The 27290-nt window shown below is 44.5% G+C and overlaps 1 protein-coding gene across 4 annotated transcripts in view; it reads right to left on the reverse strand.

Annotated features, from left to right (window-relative positions):
• Positions 1 to 606: 606 nt before the first annotated feature.
• Positions 607 to 27290, reverse strand: part of Pitpnc1 (phosphatidylinositol transfer protein cytoplasmic 1) — a 268351-nt gene continuing 241667 nt past the window's right edge. For 2 of the 4 annotated variants that reach the window (XM_027425851.2, XM_027425852.2), the window contains exons 7-9: positions 24012 to 24167; positions 16857 to 16920; positions 607 to 2053 (exon numbers count right to left, since the gene is read on the reverse strand). In XM_027425851.2, the coding sequence (XP_027281652.1) occupies positions 1737 to 2053; positions 16857 to 16920; positions 24012 to 24167 (537 nt within the window). In that variant the 3' untranslated portion in view covers positions 607 to 1736. Of the gene's footprint in view, positions 2054 to 7381; positions 7501 to 12463; positions 15955 to 16856; positions 16921 to 24011; positions 24168 to 27290 lie in introns of those variants that run through there. The other 2 variants (XM_027425854.2, XM_027425853.2) reach the window with 2 other exon arrangements.

Below are 27290 nucleotides of genomic sequence, written 5' to 3' on the forward strand. Positions count from 1 at the left end.
CTCTGCTGAGCAGTGAGAAGAAGACAAAGGGGGCATTTATGACCACACCTCTGTACAAATAAGAGTCGGTCATTCCACTAAGGAGACCACGTCTCCCATTTGGCTGTATTTACTGGGTTCTTGAGACATTGCCAATTTCTTTTTTTCTTTTCGGTTTTTTGAGACAGGGTTTCTCTGTGGCTTTGGAGCCTGTCCTGGAACTAGCTCTTGTAGACCAGGCTGGTCTCAAACTCACAGAGATCTGCCTGCCTCTGCCTCCCGAGTGCTGGGATTAAAGGCGTGAGCCACCACTGCCCGGCGAGACATTGCCAATTTCATTGTTTTCTTTTTGCAGTGTTGGGGACTGAACCCAGGGCCTCCTACATGCTAGGCAAGAACTCTACCATTGAGCTACACCACAGTCCCCAATATGTGGATTGTAAAGAACAAGTAAGAAAATGATATAGTGTTTTCTAAAACCTGGTGATTGGCAACTGATGGCAGGGACCTCTGGGTGTTACTGAGAGTCGAACAGGTTGGGAGGGTTCTCTTTTGCAAGGTTCAGACACCAGACATTCTGACAGTGGTTAAGCCCAGGTAACTTAGTCCACCCTGAACTTCCTCAAGTGGGAGATTGTCAATGAATTTTATTTAGCTCATTGAAAGTTTTGAGAATTGTAATGGATGATGGAAGCTCACAGGTCAAGCTTCGTTAGTACTTGAAGAGATGTTTGTCTCACCTGGGGCTCTCAGTTTCCAGAACATTCCACATTATATCAGCTATAGTCACAGTTATCCAGGCAAGTCTAAAGATTTGAGAGGCCACCAGGTTACAAAAGGGGAAGTTACTAAGAGACAGGAACAGATGGGATCTTTATTAAATTCTGTGAAAAGGTATAAAGAAGTCATCGTTAATTGCACTTGGAGCCTCTAGGAGTTGGTCATTAAAATTTTCAAAAATTTAAGGAGTTGATTTAGGCCCCAAATCCTGAGTCAGACTAATCAAAACAGGAATATTGGTAACAACTGGAATTCAAGTATTGGTGGTCAGCAGTCCAAAATTTAACAATTAGGCATGTGACACCTGAGAGAGAGTATTTGTTTTTCTTTCTTTCTTTGTTGGTGTTTTGAGAATTTCAGGTTTGGTTTGATGGGAGGAAACTGACTTCATTATTTTATCACATCTTACAAAAAAAAAAAAAAAAAGCACTTCATGTTTTCCATCTGTTCACCTGTTTACCACTGAAGTCCGCATCAGACGACTCACTAAGGCCTCCCAGACAAGGCTTCCTTCCCGGCCCACATACAAAGCTGTAGATGACTCTGGGGTTTATGATTACTTTTGAGACAGGGTCGCATATAACCCAGGCTGGCCTCAAACTTTGTATATGGCTGAGGCTGACCCTGAACTTCTGATCCTCTGGTCTAGCTAACCATGCCAGGGATGGAACCTAGGGCTTCATGCTAGCTACAGCAGCACTCTACCAGCTAAGTTCCGTCCTCAGCCCCTCCTGTTCTGTTTTATTTCCCCCCCGAGAGTCTTATGTCTCATATTCACTATGATGCTGTATGGCACACGTAGGGACTCTTGCTACCTGTGAAAATATTTAACCACATGCACACTCTGAGATCAAAGAACACATCTGAGTCACGAGACAGTCTTTTCCTCCTCTATCAGAGGATTCTTCCAAAAAAAAAAAAAAAAAAAAAAAAGCCTCAAATGAAAACACATAACCCAATGGGATGTTCGCATGAAGTTACTCTGATTTGGGCCGGCATGGCTTTTCAGAAGAGTGGACACCAGGTAAATTCAGGGTGTTTTTTTTCTCGGGATCCGGAAGTGTGAGTGTCTCTGGAGCAGATTTTTTCCGGGGCCGGTCTTTGGGAATGGACAGAAATTCGGGCGCATCTGTGGAGAGAGGGGTGGACGGAGCGCTGGACGGAGCGCTGCGTACCGAGGAAGGCAGCAGGGCGATGCCGGAGATCGAAATGGCGGGTGGGAAAACGCCGATTTTCTTGTTGGTGGCTTCCTGAGTGGCTCGTTCGAATTCTCGCACCTCATCCATTGTCATGTCTTCAAAGGGAAAAGAGAGAGAGAATAAATAGCAGTTACCATTGAGACGTGCAAATGGCTTCAGCGCTAAGTCTGGGTGCTCTACCATGAAGGAGGCCCCGACCCATCACAAACCTAAGTTGTCTTTGAAATACTAAACCCTCATTTTTTTTTTTTTTTTTTCCTGTCTCTGTTACTGAGACACATCCCTGAAAAGAATATTTCTGTTTTTGGCTATCAATCCAAGGTTTTCCAAAGGACTCTTCAAATTAGTATTTAGAAATTACTGAAATACATTTTCACTAATTTCTGTGTAAGAGGGGATGTCTGTGGCAGGGTGGATGAGTGGGGGGTCAGAGGACAACTTTGAGGAATCAGTTCTTCTGCCATTGGGTCCTGAGTTCACTGGTTTGAACTCTTGTTGGTGGCCTTGGCAGTGGAGCTACTTTTACTCATTTACTGTGAGCTATCTCATCAGCCCAACTAGTACACTCCAGAAATGTGTGTGTGTGTGTGTGTGTGTGTGTGTGTGTGTGTGTGTGTACATGCACACACAAACCTCTGGGCACACAAAGAAGCCACAAGAGAGCATCATTATTCTTTTCTATTCCTTTGATCCTTTGATGCTGTTTTTTTTTCCAGAAGCCGGGCTCACAATTTTCTGCCCCCTTGATACTCCTATTTCTATCCCCAACCCCCTTGAGCTGGAGCTGCAGTCTTCAACGGGGGCCTGGATTATTACCTGGATGCTGCGATCCGAGTATCAGTCCTCAGTATCACTCAGCACAAGAGCTCTTAATTGCTGAGCCTTCTCTCCAGCCACTTCAATTAGTATGTTAAGTATCCCAAATTAGGATTTAACAAGGGAGTATAAAAATCAGATCCAGCGAATGTGTGCAAGGTGTGTGTGTGTGTGTGTGTGTGTGTGTGTGTGTGTGTGTGTGTGTCTGTTGTGCGTACATGGGCTTTTATTAGACTGGGCCACACCCTCCATACAAAGATCATTAAAGCCTTCACAACATTACTCTCAAGTTTAGATTGCCAAAGAACTAGGAGTTCAGGCCAAATCTCAGAACTTCTCAGCATGTTAACCTCAGACCATACTTTTTGTACTCCGCAGGTCACAGGGCTGTTATTGCTCTTCAGGAATAAGTGCTGATAATTACTCTCCAAAAAGGAAAATAAAATCACCCCAAGGCAGTTTGAAAGAGAAAAGAGAGTGAAAAGAATCATTAAAAGATTGGGGCTTTATTTAAAGAGGGGGAAAAAGAACATAGTTTGGTATTCTATAGGTAAGTCAGCAATGCTTTGTGTACTAGTGTCAGGGTTTCAAATCTAGGCTAAAATTTTTATTGATTGGGACTGAAGAGATGGCTTAGCAATTAAGAGCACATACTGACCTTCCAGAGGACCAGAGTTCAATTCCCAGCACTGACACCGGATGGCTCACAACCACCCGTAACTAGTGTTGGAGGTTAGAGGACAACTTTTGGGAGTTGGTTCTTGCCTTTCACCCCAGGGATCAAACTCAGGTCACCAGGCTAGGTGGCAAGCACCCTTTACTCACTGAGACATTTTGTGGGCCCCTGTTACTGTTGTTACAAATTACTGCCAGTCTGGCTATTCCTGGCATCCTTTGGTGACTTTCACATACTGGGAACAGAGAAAACGGGTAACCAGGAATATCAAAAGAAGCCTGAAGTGAAGGCTTTGCCTTGGAGCAGAGTGGAGCCCATGAGCTGTCTTTCTTTACTTTGGCTCACATAGGTCTGTATTTCATTCTTTCTGGCCCTCAGTGGTTCAGACTTCCTGAAGTGACAGTGTATACCTCAACAACACACCTTAGAAATGTTGAGTGTGGAATGAATAGTAACAACACAAGGTTAATCATTAGGTGTCCTTTGTGTGGCTGGGGGTCAAACTCAGGGCCCAGAGTATGCTAGGCAGAAGCTCTACCACTGAGCTACACTCCTCAGCTCCACTAGGTTTTATAACATCAAAACAATATAGGCAGAGTTTCTCTGTGTAGCCTCAGAAGTACTGGAACTTGCTTTGTGGACCATGCTTGACTCAAACTTAGAGATGGCCTGCCCCTGCCTTCCAAGTGGATTAAAGGCGTGTGCCACCATGCCCAGTTCAAGAATCATTTTCCATGAAATGAAATCTGTGACCATTTCCTTATGAAATTATCAAAATTTCCTGAAAGGGAAGTGTTTTTACAAAGGAGATTAAAAAATTGCAACTGTGTTGACATAATGCAAAATTTATATTATTTTAAAGAAAATTATTCCTATGAACTTACCACTTTCAAATGAATACATGAGATTAAGGTCTTTAAAATAATTATTTACTTGGAAATGGAATTGGGACTCTTCAAAAAACTTCAGTGAACCAGGATATATCTTTACACTCATAAATGGATAGCAATTTTGAAAAATTTCTTGGTTAACAAGTGGCCCAAAACATTGTGATACTGTATGTATCCAGCAGGTGGCAGAAATAACACAGAGTACAGAATTTGGATTTTTTTGTTTTAAAACTCAGTATCTTCCTTGGAGGGTTTAAAACCTCGCAATTGTCAATGAGACTTTTTATTTTTTAATTGCTGTGCTCATGGATGCTAATTTTGCTTACTTCCAACTTAACTTACTTAAATTTCATTTTAGCAGCCATGAAGGTTGTTATTTTTCATTTTTAATGGGCCCTTGGGTAGCTCAGGCTGTCCTCTGACTCACTATGTAGATGAGGATGACTCTGGATTTCTGGTCCTCCCGCCTCTACCTCCCAATGCCGGGATCACAGGTGTTTGATGCCAGCCCTTGTTTCTGTGGTGCGGGGACAGCAGAACCCAGGGTTTTGTGCATGACTGGCACTCTGCCAACTGAGCTATAGCTCCAGACCCCATGTGGTTTTATTACTTTTATACATTTTAAAATTTTTTATTTTTAAGCTTTAGGTTGTGTGTGTGCACTCGCATGTGAAGGTCAAAGGGCAACTCTGGGGAGTCAGTTCTCTTTCCACAGTTACTCAGGTCACTAGGCTTGTATGGCAAAGGCCTTTCCCTGCTGAGCCACCTTGCTGGCCGGTCCATGCAGTTTTTATTTGTGGTGCAAAAAGCCTCTCAACTTTAACCATCTTTTCATTATGATAGAAAACTAAGATTGTGAAAAATAAATGATCCCTGATTTCATGAAATTCCAAAGGAAGAGGGCAGTATCACAAGACAACCATTATGCTGAAATCATGGCAACAACGGGTGGTTTGCAGCTAGAGAATATGTGGGACTTTCTGGAAGACAGGGGGTCATTCTGGATTCTCACCTTCAACACAGAAAGCTGGCTTAATGTCAACAACAAACTCAAACAGAAAGAATGCATGCAAAGGCCTTAAGCTGTAAGCTTCCCCCTTCCCAATCCTGAGATAGGGTCTCACATTGTAGCTCAGGCTGGCCTCCCACTCAAGGCAATCGTCCTGCCTCAGCTCTTAGTCACCATGCCTGGCTTAGACCCTGGAAATAGCTGTACTCAGCACCCTTCAGGCATCCCTTCTCCCTCCCTCCTTCCCCTGTAGCTTTCTTTGTCTGGTCCTGTTTATAGTGAGCAACTTTCAGAGCTGTTGATGGGCACTGTGTTTGACATTCCTAAGAGAAAAGGTAATCAAAAGTAACGGAAAATTCAGGAACCGTTTCCTTAAAGAACATTCCTATCTTTAGAACAGGAAAAGAGGAGGGGTGGGCAGGTATCTGATCAAAATCAGAGCAAACCTTCAGCCAATCCTGCCCCAACATTTTCCTGCAAAACCTGATCAGAGCATGCAAGGCAGAGCTGGAACGCTCTCAGGCTCACAGGCAGTCACATGCATCTGATGCCGTGCACAAGCCTAGCAAGGCAGTCAAAAGACATGCTCTCAACATTTCCAAAATGTTACCAGAAAGTCTTCGCAATTCTAAAGCCTTTGTCACAATAGCCACCTCTCAAGTTCTGTAATTATATTCTCATTAAAAAAAGATTTATCACTTATTTAATTACCTTGTGTGTGTGTGTGTGTGTGTGTGTGTGTGTGTGTGTGTGTGTGTGTACATACACATGTGTGCAGTACCTGCTGAGGATGAAAGAGGGCATTGGATACCCTGGACCTGGAGTTACAGGCAGTTGTGAACCACTAGACATGGGTGCTAGAAACTGAACCAGGGTCTTCTGCAAGAGCAGCCAGTGCTCTGAGTCTCCCTAGAGCAGTGGTTCTCAACCTTCCTAATGCTGTGATGCTTTAATTCAGTTCCTCATGTTGTGGTGATGTCCCCCAACCCTAAAATTATTTTTGTTGCTACCTCATAACTATAATGTTGATATTGTCATGAACTGTAATGTGAATGTCAGTATTTTTGGATGGTCTTAGGAGCCCTATGAAAGGGTCATTTGGGCCCCAAGGGGGTTGTGACCCACAGGTCGAGAAACATTGCTCTAGACCTTGCATTCTCATTTCTTAAAAAACAAAAGTACCAGCCATATAATAACTACATTCTTAATTTTTAAAGCATATCATATATATTATCCCTGGGCATGGCAGATATAAGAACTCAAGATGTTCCCAGAGAGATCACAGCTCTGGTTGAGACCCAAAAGGTTTAGTGATTAATCCTTTGTTATCTATACCTCCTCTTCATTAGATTGACTGACTGAGAGATAACTTATATTTAAATTCTGGAATATACCATGTAGTCAGCTCTCAGTAACCCAAGGCTGTCAATCTCCTAGGGCTCTCCAAGGCCTTAGTTAAGTCCCAGACTCGGTCTACTATGCAACATTCCTAAATGCAGGGTCATCACCCCTCCACCCGTGGTGTATACATGGACTGTAACAGCTCAGTCTTAAGATTATTTTAGATCAAAAGGAACTGATGGAAGAAAACAGCCTGAAAGAGTTGTAGAAAGCCTTTCAAAGCCAAGAAACCTAAAGTACCAATGAGCAAGGCCCTTCATGGAACACGAGTGGTAACTATGCCTTGAAAAGTCTGACATTTGATCTACTTTACATTTGACACACACTGTCACTCCTATCTATTTTATTTCAGGTCATCTCACAGGCTCCACCCAATGTTTCCACTCTCTGTCCTGGGTTTTATGACCGGGTTAGCCATGAAGTTTAAGCCACTTGAAAGAATGGAAAGATCTGGAAGACAGGTGATTGACACAGCCAACTCAAAGACTCAGGGGACATCTTCATCCACAGTCTCTGGACAAGGCTGTGTTTTCACAGGAGGCTGGGGGGCCAGCATTTTTAGGGTCTGACAGATGGGTTTCCGTGTCTGTTTCGCACAGGGTGGGCAACTCGCTTTGAACAGTCTACATACACTGGTCTGCGCATGGCCCTCTATGTCATCCACAGTGGAGGAGTGCTGATTGCAAACTTTTATGTTGGTTTGTTCATGCATGTTTTTCTCGTATTCCCGAACATCATCCATTGTCATATCTGAAAGAAGTCAAGACGTGGGCAACTTCCGTTATTAAATACAAACTTTAATCGGGCACTGTAGGGAAAGACAGTAGCTCAGCAGTAGCCAAATAGGTTTAAAAAAAAAAAAGAAAGAAAAAAGAAAAAAGCATTTGACTAACTAACTTTATGGGGTAAATCATAAAGTTAGATAAACCAGCCAAAGAAGGGAGTGAGGGCGAGGAAGTTAAGTGGAAATCATTTAGGGTTGCCTCTTGGCAATGGAACTGGGTGGAAGTGTTAGCAAGTGGGCTGTGCATAGCCTGAGATCTCCTAAAACTTTGTTAGAAGATCCCTTTCAGGGACAGAGGGGCCAGGTGATTTTGTTTTAATACTTACCTTCAGAGAGAACTTTCCAGAGAGATCTAAGGCATCTTTAAGTTAGTGCATTTGACAATGGCAAGGGCGCTTTCATTGCTATGACAGGAGGCAAACTGTGGAGGGCTGACCCCAGTGCACTCACTGGCGTGAGTGAGACTCGGTACAGTTCTCACACAGATGTGTTTTTGCATAGAATAGGAGGGGCCAGGGAGTGCAGGTCTAGTCTAACAGCTTGGAAATGGCTGACACTATTCCACCCACATTGATCTATAAATACAAATTGCACACAACACCATGTTTGGCTAGAGTCTACAATTCTTCAGTATTTTAGGGTAATGAGCTCTTAATCCATAATAGTTTTCAGCAGGAGACAGATTTGTGACAGTTTCTGCTTGTGTCAATGGTGGCATCTCTCTAGTGAGGGGGAAGCCAGAGATGCTGTGGAACGTTCCATATGTTAGGATCCCAAGCTCTCAACAAAGATCTGATTCCAAATGCCAGTAGTGACCGGGTTGAGAAATCCTATCTTATTTTTGCAATATTGGCACTTGGGAGGCTGAAGCAGGAGGTTTCTGGCTTCAAGGCCAGCCTGAGCTACTTGAGACCTTGTCTCAAAACAAACAACAAACACCTCAAATAAAAACAAAAGAGCAAAAACAAACAAGCAAAAAGAGAAGACCAAGAAATCTCTTCTTTTGGCAAGTGAAATGCATACAATTGATATTTTATGAGTCTCACTTTAAACATTGCCTTTGTCTTCCTCCCCAGCCCCCACCGTCTTGCTATTCTGCAGTATTTTATCAGCTGTCCTCTCAGTCTGGCAACACTGTCTTGGCAGAATTTTACTTTATGCAAAAAAAAAAAAAAGAACAAAAAATTGTATCACCTACCACCCTGTCACTGATTGACTTAGTGGGGGATTTGCAGTACGCATTCCCAGCTGGAGTTTTCCCTGAAGTATTTTCTGGATCCTGTGACTTGATGTCTTTTTATATCAATCCAAGTGTCATGTGTGTTCTCTTTGTTTCCAAAGGGCAGACCTGCCAGAGCTCGTGATTTAATTCAGTGTGGTCTGGGGGTGAGGTGGAGCATGGCTCAAAATCTAGGCCTGCGCTATTTATTCTATGGAACGGATGATGTCCCTCCCACCCCCTGGAATCATCCACCAGGAATGGTGTCCACAAGCAATGGAAGTATCGAGAAAGCTAAGCGGCAGGCTGGTCAAGCAAGAACATGCTCTTCTTTTAGAAAACAGGTTATTGACAAGCAATAAAAGAACGCTGCTGTAGGGTGAAGACAGAGGGGTCTTAATTGATAATAACACATTCCACAAGACCAAACCCCATCATTTCAATGACTGATTGTCAGTATTTCTTAATCACCAGCACACCTGGAAATGAATACAAGGAGGTCCCATTCAATTACGAGTTTAAAATTGAAAGCGGTTTCTTTGTGCACATGTCATTAGCCAGTTAATTGGGAAAACAAAACTCGAGGAAGGCAAGAGTTTGCTGTTTCACTCTACTGAATCTCCACAAATTCACTCTTTATCTGCAATTAGCTCACTGTGAAGGGAGAGACTTAACACAGGGCAGACTTTGGACTTACAGAGGTGGCTCGGCTTTGGAGGTGTAAGAAAGGGTTAACGAAAGATGATTGATGTCTTGTTCAGGGTGGAAAGCCGAGAACAACTCAAGGGATCCGTGGTGCCATCCAAGGACAAAAAGAAAAACCCAACCCAAACCAAAAGGAGGTAGAAGACTACTTAATCCTGGTAGGAAAGGTCTTGATGTTTTTTTTTTTTTAAGATTTTTATTTATTTATTATGTATATAACATTTTGCTTCCATGTATATCTGCACACCAGAAGAGGGCACCAGATCTCATTACAGATGGTTGTGAGCCACCATGTGGTTGCTGGGAATTGAACTCAGGACCTCTGGAAGAGCAGTCGGTGCTCTTAATCTCTGAGCCATCTCTCCAGCCCTCTCTCTCTCTCTCTCTCTCTCTCTCTCTCTCTCTCTCTCTCTCTCTCGTTTCTTGAACTGTATAGTCCTGGCTGTCCTTGAACTCACTCACTCTGTACACCAGGTTGACCTCAAGAGCACAGATCCTCCTGCCTCTGCCTCCCAAGTGGTGGGATTAAAGTTGTGCTATACAGCCAGGCGGTGGGGGCTCACATCTTTGATTCCAGCACTTGGTAGGCAGAAGCAAGTGGATCTCTGTGAGTTCGAGACCAGCCTGGTCTACAAGAGCTAGTTCCAGGACAGCCTCCAAAGCCACAGAGAAACCCTGTCTCGACCCCCTGAAAGTATTTATTTCTAATTTCTCTTCCCTTCTCTCTCTTTCCCACCTTCCCCCTCTCTGATACAGGGCATCAAACTCTCTGTACCCTAGGACCTTGAACTCCTGATTCTTCTACTTCCACCTTCCAAGTGCTGGATGATGCTGGGGCTTCATACTAGGTGAGCTACTAAGTAAGGGAAATCTCTCTATGTCTCGAACTATCTCCATATACCACAAATGCATATGAACTTGAGGTAAACATGTCAATTCTCCTCAGTAATTTATGGAAATGCTAACTGGGTGGAAAAAGTGCCAGTTGGGTTATCTGGTTAAATGTATTGTGCTGCTTTTGCAAATGGATATTACCTCAGAATCCATACACAAATCAATTTTTTAGAAAATTCAATTGCAAATGCCCAGTGACAGAATACACTTCCAAAGACAATTCATCCTTGTCACCAATTGATTTTTCAATGATATGAGTAACTTCTAGCAATTTAGGTTCAGAGCTTTTGCTAGAAACAGATGCTTTCTGAGGTTATCAGCCAAACTTTTAAAAGTTTTCTCAGACACCTGCCTGCCTGCCTGCCTGTCTATGTATCCATCCATCCATCCATGTGTGTACATGAGAGTGCGCCATATAGCACATGTTCAGACAACAACTTGTAGGAGTCTGTTCTCTCCTTCCACCACGGGAGTCCTGGGTATTGAATGAAGGTCGTTAGGCTTTGAGGTTTAACACTGAACCATCTTGCTGGCTCTCAGACAAATTCTAAATGCAAGAAAGCCTATACCAATCATTTTTTCAAATGAATTGTTAGGTGATGAGTTTTTGTTGTTGTTTATTTTGGTTTTGTTTTTGAGACAGGGTTTCTCTGTGTTACAGCTCTGGCTGGCCTGGAATTCCCTCTGTAGACCAGGCTGGTCTTGAACTCACATCTACCTGCCTCTGCCTCTGAGTGCTGGGATTAAAGGCAAGCTTGTTGTTGTTTGTAGTTATGGTCTCTTGTAGCTAAGGCTAGCCTTGATCTAGTCCTCCTGCCTCCACCTCTCAAATATTGGAATTATAGGTGTATATTGCAATGCTCAGTGTCATCACTATAATTTCGTAAATTTTTGAAACAGAGTCTCATGTGGCACAGGATAGCCCTGAACTTGGTAGGTAGCTGAGGGTGACCTTGGGCTCCTGATCCTCTTGCCTCCATCTTCTGAATCCTGTGATTACAGTTACTGTTTGTGCAGTACTGGGGATTGAACCCAGGGCTTCATGTATGCTAAGCAGGTACTCTACCAACTAAGACAGATCACCAGGCCCGTTTTTTTTTTTTTTTTTTTTTTTTTTTTTTTTTTTTTTTTTTTTGGAGTGTGTGTGTGTTTAAGAAAAAGTCTCTTTCTTTCTTTCTTTCTTTCTTTCTTTCTTTCTTTCTTCCTTTTAGCTCTAACTGTCCTTAAACTTGCTCTCTAGACCAGGCTGGCCTGGAACTCACAGAAATCCACCTGCATCTGCATTTTTGCATTATTTGGTATGTGCTTACCAAATGTGGAGAACAGAAGAGGTTTTTGGATCCCAGGAGGTCCTGGTGTTTGTGAGCTGCCTGACATGGATGCTGGGAACTGAACCTGGTTCTCTACAAGAGCAGCAAACGCTCTTAACTGCTGAACTATTTCTCTAGTTACTGAATAAAATGTTTAAAAACTATTGTTTGTTAATTCAGTTATTCAAATGTCCAGGATTATGTTACATGAAAATATGAATCCAAGATGAGATTGCTCAGCAAGTAAAGTTGTTTGCCATCAAGCTTGACGACCAGGGTCCAAATCCCAGGACCCACATGGTGAAAGGAGGAAACAAACTTGTAAAAGTTGTTCCCCGACCTTCACACATACTTCATACCATGTGTGAATCCAAAGAGTACTGAATTATAGAAGAAGTGTTTAATTCCTTATAGTTTCTTTGACCAGTCCTTTGAGCTCTGGAGATAGGCCAAAACAGAGATGATTGTTGTTATCATTCTGAGACAAAATCAAACTTGAAACAAGTATTTGGGTCTTGGGAGATCTACTTATGAATTGGACTGGACACCTTTCTGGCTCCAGCAAAATGGTGGCCATCCATCTGCAAGACTCAGTTTGAAATTCTCTTTGTTGCTTTTGAGACAGGGTCTTGTTACATATCCCAGGCTAACCTAGAACTCACTATGAAGCCCAGGCTATCCTGGAACTCATGATCCTACTTCAGTCTCCTGAGTGTAGGGATTGTAGACATGTACCAATAGGCCTAGCAGGGACTTTAGAACAACCACTACCTAACACAGCCTCCCCCTCTCAACACATTGTTTTTTTTTTTTTTTTTTTTTTTTTTTTTTTTTTTTTTTTACAAAAACTTAGGTGCTTCCACTTTCTCTGTATTGAAATCAGCCAATCCTGAAGACTTGGTACATAGCTTTTCCATATAATTCAGATCACTAAGATCTAGAACGGCAATTGACAGTCGTGATTTTGTTTTCCTTCTTAAAATGTAATTCAGTTTTATGTGGGTGGATGTCTTGCCTGCACGTGTCTGTGCACCACATCTTTGGTGTCCGAAGAGGTCAGAGAGGGCATCAGATTCCCTGGAACTGGAGTTGAGGTTGGCCGTGACCCACCATGTAGGTTCTGAACTGAACCCCAGTCCTCTACAAGATCCACGAGTGCTTGAATCATTGAGCCAGCTCTCCGGCTTCTCTCTCGTTCTGTTTTAACACAGGGTCTTGCTATGCAGCCTTTGCTGGCCTGGAACTCCCTGAGACTCCAAACTCAGACTTGTGGTGAGTCTCCTGCCTCTGCTTCCCAAGCAGTGGAGTCACAGATATTGGTGCCACTATACCTATTTTTTTAAAACGGGGTCTTGTGTTGGCATGTAGGCAGGAAAAGAGTTTACAGACACCTTCAAAAATGAAAGTGACACGAAACTACGAGTTCTCTACCTAGAGAAACCGAACATAAACACACACACACGTGCCCAGGGTCAGATCTCAGGAAACCTGAGGCCACTGGCAGAGGCAAACTCACTCAGTTTGTGCTCGTGTCCCCATCTGAGCTTTGTCTTTCCTTGCCAGTCCGTCTCTGGGGACTCTGGCTGACTTCTAAATGACTTCCTCTACCGTTTCCTCTACCAGCCAGAACTCAGCCTCCCACCTACTTGTTTGAGGAAGAGTCAGGTTTTCAAGGACACTCGTGAGGTCCCCTCCATCACAGGGTCCCTGTGGCGATCTTATGCATCTCTCTGTCAGATTTGAGAAGCAAATCCGTGCTTTTTGTGAAGCCAGGCTGGCTATTTTTATCTGTCTCCCCTCTCACCCTGTCTCCTGAAATGCGCTGTGGCTCAGCTGATTAGTGTGCTAGCCACGCAGAGAGACTCGAGGCTTACGGAAAAAGACCAGTCAGGGCTTTGGAAAGCAAACTCAACTCCTCCAACATGGCTATGCTGGCACTTTACCATGAACACGAGCAGAATAAAATCTGCTTAGGGAAACGGTTTCGTGACTTCCAAGAATGCTGGAACTCAGAAGAGATGTGGAAACAACTCTTTGGGTGAGACAAGATCACCATCCTCGGACCGTGTCTTTTCTTTCCTCATAATTAAGCACTGGAGATGGGGAGTCTAATTTGAAAGAGGGAGTGAGGCAGCCAGGGCTGTCCTGGATGGCGCTTAAGGATGGACAGTGTTAGTGCACATACTTCTCAGGAGGTGAATCGCGCCCAAACCCAGCCCCAACAGCATAGCACCTGCTGAGTCTGCCCAGAAGGGGGACCCTTTCCTAACACATCTATTTTAAAGGGGGGGGGTAACTTATTTCTTCTTCTAATTCTTCTGAGGTACCAGAGCTTAGCGGCTGGCCCAGAAGACATCTATGAATCTTCGAGTCTATTCTATTTGGAATGCATTATTTAAACTGTCCTTGCAAGCCAATCTGGCTTACATCCCAGGCTGTGAGCCAGCAGCTCAGGATCACCTGGGGGCCTACTGGAACCACAGAGGGCTAGGGGCTTGAGAATATGCATCTCTAACAGGAGATGCAGAGGTTGCAGGTCCAAGGACCTCACTTTAAGAACCAGAACTGGAAGTGGCTCCAGGGGAGGCTTCTTCACTGGGAACCTTGTCCATGTTTACTGATGAAGGCCTCACAGCATGTACAAGACCACAGGAAAAAAAGCAACCCTGGGCACTCTAACTGAAGGGCTATCCTGGTTTGGACTTTGCCTTGGTAATAACATACCCATCTATCTGAAAGACCCACAGTTCCCTGCATGACCTTGATTCAGTAAGTGGCTGAGGAGACATTCTGTGGCTGGGCTCATTTCTATTCATTTAATTTCCTGAGAGTCTGTGTGTCAGGTAATGAAGGAGCCACTGTGTTCCAGGCGGGTAGCTCAGCTGGGCTGCTGAGGTCTGCAAGAGTTTACACCAAACTGATGGCGTGGTTCTCAAACCCCTTGCTGCCTGAAAAGGCTGCTGCTTGTTTTGGTTGGGACTGGGACTGTGGACACAGTGGGTGGAGACCGCTCTGGGGTGGACAGGCGCCCTGATGGTCTACATCCACCAAAGCCTATGCCTTCCAACCACAACTAAGCCACGAAGAGGATTTTGCGATCAATAGACTCCTTGAGTTGTTAAATGCCTTCCTCCAACTCATCCTAAGTAAATAGGTAGGAATTCTTAAAGCCTGGACTAGAGAGCCTGTGTTTCATCTAATATATTATTCTAGCTTCAGGCTCTTGTAATAACCTGAGAATTCTAAAGGAACCTTGCATATGCTAGGCAAGTATCTCTCTTAATTAAATGCCCTTAAGTCACCATTTCCTTGTTGCAGGCTTAGCTGAGACGGAATCAGGGTCCATCCTCCATATTCCTTTACGGGATACTCACTCTCATTTCGGTTGGTTGTCAATCTCTTTTCTCATTAAAAAAGAACTTTTTAATATTATTGTGTACGTACTCATGATATGTGTGTCATGGTGTTTGTGTAGGTGTTAGTGGACAACTTTGTGGTGTCAATTCTCTCCTTTCACCTTTAATGTGGGATTTGGGGATTGAACTCAGGTCACCAGTTTGGCAACAAATGCCTTTATCTACTGAGCCATCTTTCTGGCCCTCAAACCTCTCTTTTGAAGGGCCCCCTTGAGCAGAGTCCAGCCTTCCTTTTAAAATGTCTTTCCTGAAAAGTCCTCTGTAGCATGGTGGTGTTGGAGAGCCCCAGCTGAGAGCTTTGCCTCCTGGTCATCAGGTGGCAGATTCTAAGTCCTCCAGGGTCCTGTCCTTTGGTTTAACCTCTAATCAGTGCAGGCCTAGTCTTGTGACATCTCCTCTTTGACTATCCTTTTGACATTTCGTAGGAGTTGGCAACGAGGGAACCATGAGTTCTGAGAAGTACACATCAAGAGAGAAGGCACGACTTTACCTGTTGTCTACCTTCCTTCCTTCCTTCCTTCCTTCCTTCCTTCCTTCCTTCCTTCCTTCCTCTTTCTTTTTGTGTGTGGGGTTGGTGTTGTGAAAAGATCTGTATTCCCTCTGAGACTTGTTTCCCAGTAAACAACAACAACAACAAAAACCAAAAAAAAAAAAAAAAATAGCAACAAAATAAAAACATCCAGAAGAATTTAAGGACCAGAGGAAACAATCCCAAAATCCTCTCCATCCCCTTGTTTCATAAAACAGGACTTGGAGAATCTTCCTGACAGCGTAGCACATGGAAAACAGCCTGAGGGTGTGTGCCACAGTAATCTGAGCTGCGATGGGTATTTGGACAAACTAGGAAGATGCGCTTACTCTTCAGCAGGTGCAGATCTGGGAAAATGGAAACAAAAAACTAAACAAACTGAGTCTGTGGCACAGAGGACCAGAAGCAACATGAATGATGGACATGGTCCTTACCCACTCTGTCCAATGTAGCCTTTCTCTTAAAGACGGGACTGGGGAGGGGGTCAGCTGTGGAAACTGAAGGCATGGGTGGAATAAGGGTGAAAAATGACCAAAGCACAATCTAAGATACACCCAGGACAAACAATGTGACTTAGGACTATAGACACATAAAGTCAGCTTTATCCTAAGTCACCGGTTGGGCATGCTGGCTTCTATTTATAGCCAAGGACACAAGCCACCTGATGACCGATTCAGGGAAAGCGGAGGACTCATGTCCATCCATCATAGTGCCAAGTAAACCTTGTTTTCATTAACTGGCAATGTGTAGAACTTGTTTAAAATCTTTGATTGACAGTAAAGAAGAACAAAACCAAACCCAAAAAGCCAGAACAGTATCTTCAATAGGATCATCCAGGTACCTAAGCCTCCATCTGTCCTTGACATCTTAGAGAACTTGTGTCTGACGAGGGACTGTTTCAAGTGTTCCCTGCATCAAGGGACTGTTACTCAATAAGATGCCGCAGATAATGTTGAAGTTTGGGATAAATTAGGATAGGTTTGAAATCCATCCCACAGAGAACAATGGAGCCCGGTGTATACACTAGATGAAGCACGCCAAGGTCCTACTTGGTCAATAGTTCTGTGGTTATTTCAGACCAAGCTTCTATAATTACATCTCTATTAGGCTCACCAGACAGAGCTATTTCCAATACAGGAAGCACTGGCCCGCCCTTTGTTGCTGTCCTTCTAGGTTACACTTGAAGCTGGGTGTACTGAAAACGTGTTATGAAACTGTTCTCCAAGTTATTCTGGGCCATCTGACTTACCGTACCACTCATCGACCCACGCAAAGGCCTGTCTGTGCCCAATCAGCAGGATGTCTCGGACCACCTGGAGAGGAAGAAAAGGCGGTTGAAATAATATCAGGTGTGATCAAGGTTGTCTAAGGGTTGAGGGGTTGGAGACACGGCTCAGGGGGTAAAGGGCTGGCTGCGTGAGCATGAGGACCTGAGTTTGTATCTTGACACCCATGGAAAAATTGGATGTGTTATGCATGTCTCTAAACTGGGGGGTGCTGCAGAGAGTGGAAATGGGGGTTCACCATCGGCTCTCTGGCCAGCCAGTCTGGCCTGTCAGTGAATCCCAAGTTTAGTGAGAGAGCCTGTCTCAAAACATAAGCTGGGGTCACTGAGACAGGTCTGAGGGTAGAGATGCCTCCTGCCAAGCCTGCGCATCTGAGTTCAATCCCTGGGTCTCACTGGTAGAGATGGTGGCGGGAGAGAACCGATTACTGAAAGTTGTCCTCTGACCTCCTTAAGAGCCATGGCACTCAGTGTCCTCCTACCCCGATAAATAAATGAACAAAATGTAGTAAAATAATTTAAGAGAAAATTTTAAAAGCTTGGGAGATAAAGACAGAGAGAGGAGAGAGATATTTGAAGACATGGTGGGTGTCAACTTCTGGTCTTCATACGAGGATGGATGGGCAGGAAGTCCCCACTTCATACTTAGACAGACAGGCCCCAAATAATAACAAAGTAAAATAATATCCACTTCATACTTAGATAGGCCCCAAATAATAACAAAGTAAAATAATATCCACTTCATACTTAGATAGATAGGCTCCAAATAATAAAAAAGTAAAATAATATGAAATATTTTAGTTCAGCTTTCTTATTTCATCTCTCTCTCTCTCTTTCTTTTTTATGTTTTTTTTTTTGGACAGGGTTTCTCTGTGTAACAGCCCTGGCTGTCCTCGAACTCACAGAGATCCACCTGCCTCTGCCTCCTGAGTGCTGCGATTAAAGGTGTGCTCCACCACCACCTAGGACAACTCTTTCTTAAAGATCTATTTACTTATTTTAGTCTGTATGAGTGTCTTTCCTGCATGTATGTATGTGTACTATATGCATACAGTGTCTGAGGAACTCAAAAGAGGGTGTCAGACTCTTGGAACTGGAGTTACGGAGAGTTGTGAGCCACCATGTGAGTGTTGGAAACCGAATCTTGCTCTTAACCACTGAGCCATTTTCCCAGCCCTGTATCTCTTTTGATAATAGTTCACTATGAAAATCAAGCAGACCTACAAGGATACTTACCTATCTTGTGTCTCACATATTGTAAGAATGATGTTTTGGTCACATGCATTCATTGCCCAATTCCAAAAGGAACAAAGTGTTACTGACATCCCCAACACACCAGCTCTGGCGGAGCGAGGGTGGGGTGTGGATGCGGGATACCGTTCAGTGATCGCGGTGGTTTGAGTGGTAATGACTCGCAAAGGCTCACAGGCTTGAATACTTGGTCCCCAGTTGGCAGAACTGTTTGGTGAGGATTAGGAGGTGTGGCCTTGATAGAGGAGGAGCATCGCTGGGGATTGGCTTTGAGGTTTCAAAGACCTATGCCCTTCCAGTTAACTCTCTTTCTGCCTCCAACTTATAGATAAGACGTAAACTCTCCTCTACTGCTCTAATGTCATGCCTGGCTATCTGCTGCTTGCCGTGATGATCACAGACTCACCCTCTGAGACTGCTAGCAAGCCTCCAACTAAACACATCTACCATTTATTTATTTATTTATTTATTTATTAGGCACACAGTGTTCGGACTGCAGGCCAGAAGAGAGCACCAGATTTCACTGTAGATGGTTGTGAGCCACCATGTGGTTGCTGGGAATTGAATTCAGGTCCTCTGGAAGAGCAGCCAGTGCTCTTAACCTCTGAGCCATCTCTCCAGCTCCAAACACATTCTTTTATAAGATGCCTTGGTTATGGCGTGCCTTCACAGCAGCCGAAAAGTCACTAAGAATGATCTTTGCTATTCAGAAAAGTTCATTTCCATCTAGACATCTTCCCTCCTTGTTAGGAAAAGTAGGCGCTGTGCTAGTTAAACCTCAGGGTGACTAGCCTAGAGAAGTCATCCCAGTGATTGCTGAGTGAGCATCCCGGAGACGTCTGTAGTTTGTGCACATGGCCTGACTCACAAGTAAGATGGAGCCATGCATGTACACTAAGGATGGAAGAGGCCAAGAGCAAGCCCTGGGGCTCCTGAGATAGCTCACCTGCGTACCCAGACTATCTAAGCTCTGTCCCTGGGACCTACGGTTGAAGGAGAGAACCAACTCATGTCCTCTGACTTCCACAGCACGCCATGGCACTCTCACGGACAATACTAACATGCACAAGCTTACCAAAAGGAAAGAGCAAATACCTCGCCTGTGCATGCCAGCCTTTGGTTGTTGCCAGCAGACATGGACAGAAGGATTAAGAAACTGACAGTTTTTCCATACGAACTTGAGTATTGTTCTTTCAAGGTCTGAATGCAGGTTCTTATTCCTGCATAGCCTGCAACTGTTTCTTATGGGGAAACTGGGATGGCAGGCTAAAGCTGGTGGAAGAGCCTTCTACTGCTATGCAATTTATCTAAACTTTTTAATAAAAAGATTATTTATGGGGGCTGGGGAGATGGCTCAGTGGTTAAGAGCACTGCTTGTTCTTCCACAGGTCCTGAGTTCAATTCCCAGCAACCACATGGTGGCTCACAACCATCCGTTATGAGATCTGGTGCCCTCCTCTGGCCTGCAGGCAACATGCAGACAGAACATGGTACACATAATAAATCATATAAATAAATAAATCTTTTAAAAAAAAAGGATTATTTATATATTATGTATACAACATTCTGCCTGCATGTATGCCTGCCTGCCAGAAGAGGGCACCTGATCTCACTATAGATGGTTGTGAGCCACCATGTGGTTGCTGGGAATTGAACTCAGGACCTCTGGAAGAGCAGCTCTTAATCTCTGAGCCATCTCTCCAGCCCTTTATTTAAACTTTACTTTATATAAACTTTGTGTGTGTGTGTGTGTGTGTGTGTGTGTGTGTGTGTGTGTGTGTCATGGCACACGTGTGATAGTTGGAGGACATCTTGCAGAAGCTACTTCTTCCCCCATATGGATTTTGAGGACTGAATTCATGTCAGCAGGCTGGGTGGTAAGTGTCTCACCTACCAACCATCTTGCCAGGTCCATCTTATTTTCTGAGACAGGGTCTCTCATTGAACCTGGAAATCACCAATTGTCTAGGCTGGCTGAATAACAACCCTCCAAGTGTCCCCTCCCCGCTGCCCCAGCCTGCCCCAGCCCTAGTGTTATCATACATACACATGCGTTGCCATGCCTAGACCTAGCTTTTATGTTGGTGCTGGGGAACCTCAGGCAGCAAACACTTTACCTCCTGAGCCATCTCCTTGGCCCATAAATATTCCTTATTACACTTTATGGAAAATCACAGACTGCCTCCAGCATTCCTTCTTTTCTTTTGGCCAAACAAATCCAGTGACTGTCAAAAACCTCTCACGGAAGGTTGAAGTGTGTTTCTATAAGCAAAGGGTTTTAATTGGGTGGATTTGCAGAAACAAGGGAAGCGTTTCTAATGAAGTGTTTATTCCTCTAGGCCTCTGGGTATCGGGTGAGGTCCTTTTATGATTTGGAAGTGGAGACATGTAATGAATCTAAGGCATACCATGCAGCCACACACACTTGAGTGCTGACTGTGTCAAATTCATGGAAATCAAAAGAACAGCATAAAGGCACTTGTAAATCCACCCTATCATATTAAGCACAACACAGCTGTGGCTGGCAACAAGGCTTCAATAATGTGTTAATGGCTGCCTTATGAATAGCCCCCCCCCCCAACTGTGAATAGATTCTTAAAAAACAAAGGTGTTTAGAGACACCCCCCTTTCAGTCCATGTAAATACTCCCTCATTAGCAGAGCAGGTGTGTTGGGGGTAGGGGGCTATAACACTTCATTTAGTTTGGAATTGGGCAAGGGAATGGAATGCAGATGACCAAAGCATCGTTCTCAAAGGTATTGTAAAGAGCTGGGCTCTCAGAACTAGCCACCATCATCATGAGGAAACACATGAAATGAGCTCTGGGCAATTTAAATGTGTCTTTTGAGAGAAAGCAAGAAGCATGACCACTACAATGATTTCCTAGCTAAAGGAGATGATTTTGGGAAAACAGAAAAACAAAAAACAACTCTACCACAGGAGCAGGGGAAGGAGGCAGGTTTGGCAGCACACACCTGTAATTCCAGCACTTGGGCAGCCTTGTCTACACAGTGAATTTGAGGCCAGGTTGGGCTGTGTGAGACCCTCCTTCCAAAGAATAAAAACAGGAGCTGGAGAGTTGGCTCTGGTTAAGAGCACTCGTTCTTGCTTAGGTGCTGGGTTGGATTCCCAGCTCTCGAATGGCAGCTGAGAACCAGCAGTCCCAGCGGATACAACACCCTCTTCTGACCTTTGTGGACCACAGGCATACCTGTAATACATATATGCAGGCAAAACCACTCATAGATGTCAGTCTGAATTTTTTTTTAAAAGAACAAAAGCAAGAGGAGAGAGAATGAGAGAGGGGGGGAGGGCAAGAGAATGTAACTAAGAACAAGAGGACGATGCAGACATGGAATGAAATTTAGGCTGAAGCATATTTACTCTGCAATTGTCTCTCTGTTCAATAACCAAGGTCAGGACACAGAAACAAGAGGGCTCTGAGATGGTGAGTTATAATTGTCAACTCAACACAGTCTAGAGTCATCTGGGAAGGGAGCCTTTATGAGGAATTACCCAGATCAGGTTGACCTATGGGCATGCCTGTGAAGGATTTTTTTTCTTTTACTTTTTATTGTGACAGGGTCTCACTATATAGCCCTGCCTGGCCTGCAATGTGCTACATAGACAATGCTGGGCTTAAACTCAGAGAGATATGCCTGTCTCTGCCTTCCAAGTGCTGCAGTTAAAGGGGTATACCTCCATGCCTGGCGTGAAGGGTTTTTATTAACTGCTTTAATTGCTGTGTAGCTCTGCCCATTGTGGGTGGCGCCATCCCTTAGGTGTAAGTTCTGAGCTGTATAAGAGCAGAGAAAGTGCTTGCATTTACTTCTCTCCGCTCTTGACTGTGTGACTAGCTGCTTCAAATTCATTGATGCTGCTGTGACTTCCCCACAATGATGGAAGGCTAAAATAAACCCTTTCTCACCCAGGTTTCATTTGCCACGATATTTTATCACATCCAAAGAAACATAACTAGGGCAGTCTGTGAACTTGACTGCTCTGCACCTCACTCTAGTTCCTCTTCTGGCTGGTGGGATGTGTATGGAGCCCAGCAGAGAACTACATGCTTTTCATGTAAGCAAATCTCCAGGCCCTCAGGTCCACCACAGAGCCGGCTCTGACCACCAGCCTGGGTGGTGAAGGAAATGGGAGTGGGCCATCGATTCCACAGTTCTAACTTCAAGAATGAAACTTTCTAGCCAGATGCTAGATGCACACCTGTAAACCCCGGCTCCAGGGGAGACTGGGCAGGAGGAGCTTTAGGTCAGCTTAAGCAATACAGTAAGATCTCCATCCCAAACACAAGAACAAGCCTCCACATTGCTGTTGTCAAGTGACCCCAGTCTGCAGACAGGTTCAGCTAAGTTAAGAAAAACTTAGTGCCTGAAGGAAAAACAACGGTGTCAAGAAAGGAATTTTGGAAAGCTATTCTTCGTTAGTTATTTCTAGAGAAACAGAGAGCCAATTTTTTCTAAAATACAGAGAAAAAAACCTTGAAATATTTTGTTCGTGTGTGTGTGTGTGTGTGTGTGTGTGTGTGTGTGTGTGTGTGTGTGTGTGTGTGTGTGTGCAGGGTCTTATAGACAAATTGTAGCCCAGGATGGCCTTGAACTCACTATGCAACCGAGGATGAATTTGAACTTAAGATCTCCTTGTCCTTGCTTCCACCTTCTGAGTGCTGGAATTACAGTTATGCACCACCAAGAGTGGTTTATGCAGCACTGAGGATGTAACACATAGCTGCATTCGTACACTAGGCAAGTAGTGTGTCAACAGGGCCACAACCCAGCCTCTGTGACACTGGAAATTACTTATGTATTTGTAATATATTTTATTTATACTTGATTTCTTTATTTGGTCTTTTTCAAGAAAGATTTTCTGTCTAGCCCTGACTCTCCTGGAACTTTTTCTGTAGATCAGGCAGGCCTCTAAGTCAGAGATCCATCTGACTTTGCCTCCTGAGTGCTGGCGTTAAAGGCATGTGCCACCATTGCCCAGCTGTTTAAAAATTTATAACATCTATTCATTGTTATGTGTACACATGCTCACACAGGCCTCAAGACATGTGTGGAGGTCAGAGGGTAACTTGCAGGCATCGGGTCTCTCCTTCTATCATGTGGGCCCTGGGGACTGAACTCAGGTTGTCAGGCTTGGCAGCAAGTGCTTTATCACTTCACTGAATCATTTCACTGGCCTGATTATTTATCTGTATGTAAAGGAAAGCAGTTACAGAGGGCACAGCCAGGCATCTCACGTCCCATTATTTTAGAGTCATGTGGAGAACAGTTATATTTGAGATCCCGAGAAAACTTGTGTTATCAAGTTGGTCCCAGCACCAAAGTTAATCTGTTTTCCAAAGTGAGACCACAGTTAAAATCTGTGGCCCAAGCTTGTTCATCATTCTTTAGTACCGGAATGATGAAGTGAGCAGAGCGCTGAGGTGAGCCTCCTAATGGGCCCTCTCGGAGCTCTTGTTCTGCCTCTTGGGGGCTCTTCTACTTTTGGTGCCTGCGTATGCAAGTTCTTCCAAGGGACAATTATGCCTGGCAGCTGTGCCCGGAGATAAGCCTTCTGGGCTCTTGCCAAGTACCCCCACCTAGAGGTAGATTAGCCTGATTGCCAGACCGAGCCGAACATTCTGTGAGTCCCACTTCCCAAATATACCCATCCAGTAGATTCGGAGGTCACAGAATGAGAGGTGACACACAAAACTGCTATACCGAGCAGTGTGAGGAAATTACACCCATATAGAAAACACATTTTCACCTAAAAAGCATTTTCTAGATACAGGTCGCTACTGCCAGTTCAACTTGGCAACCGTGCAGTGACCTTGTCTGAGTCCCAGGGACTGAGCCGGTCACTCACCTTGTGCACGAATTGCTCCACTCGTGTCTGAAGGCCCCACACCTCGAACTTGACGGTCACTAGCTTGTAGGAGCACATGATGGGTTGATGGCTATCCCGCCAGCCTTCTCTTAGCTGCCCCCGGCCTGTCTTCTCAGACTTGAAGTGTTTAGGATCCTAGAAAAGATACACAGAGCGAACTGGTATATTAATCCCTGCACTAGGGAGGCAGAAGCAGGCAGGTCTCTGTGAGTTTGAGGCCAGCCTGGTCTACAGAGCACACAGAGAACCCTCCACCGACAAAAAAAGAGTCCAGAATGGGCAAAATCTACACAGACAGAAAGGAGACCAATGGTGACTAGGAACTAGAATGAGAGGAGATTGTGGAGATAACTAATAAGGGGAGCCTGGTAACCGAGAAGAGAAAGAAAACATGCTGGAGAGGCTGGGGAGATGTCTCAGCAGGTAAACACCTGCCATGAGTACCCAAGTTCCATTCCTGGAACCCACATAAAAAGCCAAAAGTGGTGCTGAACATCTGTAACCCCAGCATGCCTACGGGGCAATGGGAGGGAGGTAGAGACAGGAGATTCAGCTGGAAGCTCCAGTGTCAGTAACCTGGACTACACTGTGCAAGTGGACAAGCAAGAGACCCTGCCTCATGGGGAGGAGAGACAAGGCCTCCTGAAAGCTGTCTCCTGACCTTCAGGTGTACACACACACAGACACACACACACAGACACACACACACAGACACACACACACAGACACACACACACACACACACACACACACACACACACACACACACACACGGATTTAAAGAAACAAAGAAAGGAAAATGTGCTGGGATTAGTGGTGGTAACTACAAAGCCTTGTGGCTATACAAAAAACCATGAAATTGCACACTACTTAAGAGATCGAGGGCTGGGGGGTGACCCTCGATGATAGAGTGCTTGCTTCACACATGTGAGGCCCTGAGTTTCATCACCAACATTGAAACAAAAAACAAGAATTACATGTACTCCAATTTTAGAAATGGGAGAATACAACACAATTGGCTTAGTTCTTTACTAACATTAAATATAAATGTTTAAGTGTCAAATATAGTCATTAAAAACTAGTCTAACTGCAATGTTTTTCTTTCTTCAAAAGAAAAATTATATTAAGTTGAGCATGGTGGCTCATGCCTTTGATCCCAACACTCTGGAGGCAGAGGCAGGCAGAGCTCTGTGAGTTTGAGGCCAGCCTAATCTATATCACACTGCAGGCCAGCCAACGCTACAGAATGAGAAGCCTGTATGGGAGAGGAAAAAAAATATTTTTGTTTTTTTTTTTTTCCTTGTGTGTTTGTTGTTTGGGACAGGGTCTCACGTAGCCCAGGCTGGCTTCAGACACTACACCATTAAGGCTGGATTTGAGTTCCTGATCCTCCTGCTTCTTTTTATTTATTTTTTCTGGTTTTTCAAGACAGGGTTTCTCAGTGTAACAGCCTTGGCTGCCCCAGAACTAGTTCTGTAGACCAGGCTGGCCTCAAATTCACAGAGATTTGCCTGACTCTGCCTCCCAAGTGCTGGGACTAAAAGGGTGTGCCACCGCCGCCCAGCTGTGTTTTAAAATACATAATTCTCAAGAGCATCAGGAAGGATTGCAGGTTCCCTGGGACTCGCTGTGCAGTCTTGGGTCTGGCCACTTCTCCTGGGATCCTGATCCTGTGAGCGGGGTGTAGGACCCTAGAATTGCAAAAAACCTCACACAGGGTACAGGCTGCAGGATGGAGAAAGAAATAATGGCCTCTCCTCCCCAGAAGGACCTGGGAGTGCAGGCAGATGGAAGGGTGGGGAGATAGATGGCTTAGCTAGTAAAACATTCCAGGGCTCTCATAAAAACCTGCAAGTCCAGCTGTAATGGGAAACTGAGGCAGGGGGATATTGGAAAGCTTATAGACCAGCTGTCTCAAACCAACATACAAGATTTTCCTCTTGTACCTCTGTGTACCCCCACATATGAACACACACAGAGGCAGACAGGGGAAGACAAGAACCCAGAAGCTTGGGTGGTGGCAGCCCAGCCTTTGTAACTCAGATGACAGACAACTCAGGTGTGGCTGAGGTTGTGCAAGGCCACCTAGGGATGCCTCTGACAAGGGTTCTCAGGTTGCCCTTGAATCCCATCACATATCCACGCTTCCCCAGGAAACACAGACTGCCTCCGGGGTCAGTTCCCACACTCGGCCTTTAGAGTGGAAGCTGTGACCTGAAGATGCCTCGAGGTTGATTCACTGATGATGGTAACATTATGATCACAGAGCGTTAGAATGGCGAGGATCAAGAACCATGATTACCTTGGGGCTATCTCTAGTGTCCTTGGTAGATATTCACTGCACGCTTCTGTACCTAACTGACATCCCTTTACTGTTATCCGAAGCCTTTGGAATGTATTTCTAGCTGACCACTCTTTTCCTTCATGCCCAAATTTAAGGATATCTTCAGATAGGAGACCTACTGCAGAGATTCCTGTAAACCGCCTACCTGATGTTTCTAGCGATGTATTTCAAAAATGCCTTAACTTTCCGGGATTATAAACTGTTTGTGTAGTGGCATCCATGGTGGAAGACTTTTTTAAAAAAAAATTAAAATTTATTTTTATTTTACGTGCATTGGTGTTTTGCATGTGTGTCTGTGTGAAGGTGTCATGTCCCCTGGAACTGGAATTCCAGACAATTGTGAGCTGCCATATGGGTTCTGGGAATTGAACCCAGGTCCTCCGGAAGAGAAACCAGGTCTTGATGGCACCACAAAAATTTAAAACTATATTGCTGGGTGGTGGTGGCACACACCTTTAATTCCAGTGCTCTGGGAAGCAGAGGCAGATGGATCTCTGAGTTTGGGAGCCTGGTTTACAGAACAATTTCCAGGATAGCCAAGGCTACGCAAAGAAATCCTGTCTCAAAAACTGACCCCCCATAAAATAAATAAAAAATAAAATTAAAATTATAGCAGGTTACTGTGAAGTAAAGTTGTAGGAAGAGGCTGGATGTGAATGAGAAGTTTATGTTTACCAGAGCTAGAAAGGAAGTTCTGTAAAAGCTGTAGGAATTTACATTTAAATTTTCTTTCATGTGTGTGTACGTATGGACACCCCGGTACATATGTGGAAGTCAGAGGACAACACAGGAGTCAGGTCTTTCCCTTCCTGTCCTGGTTCTGGAGATCACACTCAGGTCTTAGGCTGGGCAGCACGTGCCTTTGCCAGCTGAGCCACCTCATCGAGCCAAAAATTGAATTTTTTAAGTGGGCA

This window comes from Cricetulus griseus, chromosome 7 (assembly GCF_003668045.3).
Source record: "Cricetulus griseus strain 17A/GY chromosome 7, alternate assembly CriGri-PICRH-1.0, whole genome shotgun sequence".
Classification (NCBI taxonomy): domain Eukaryota; kingdom Metazoa; phylum Chordata; class Mammalia; order Rodentia; family Cricetidae; genus Cricetulus; species Cricetulus griseus.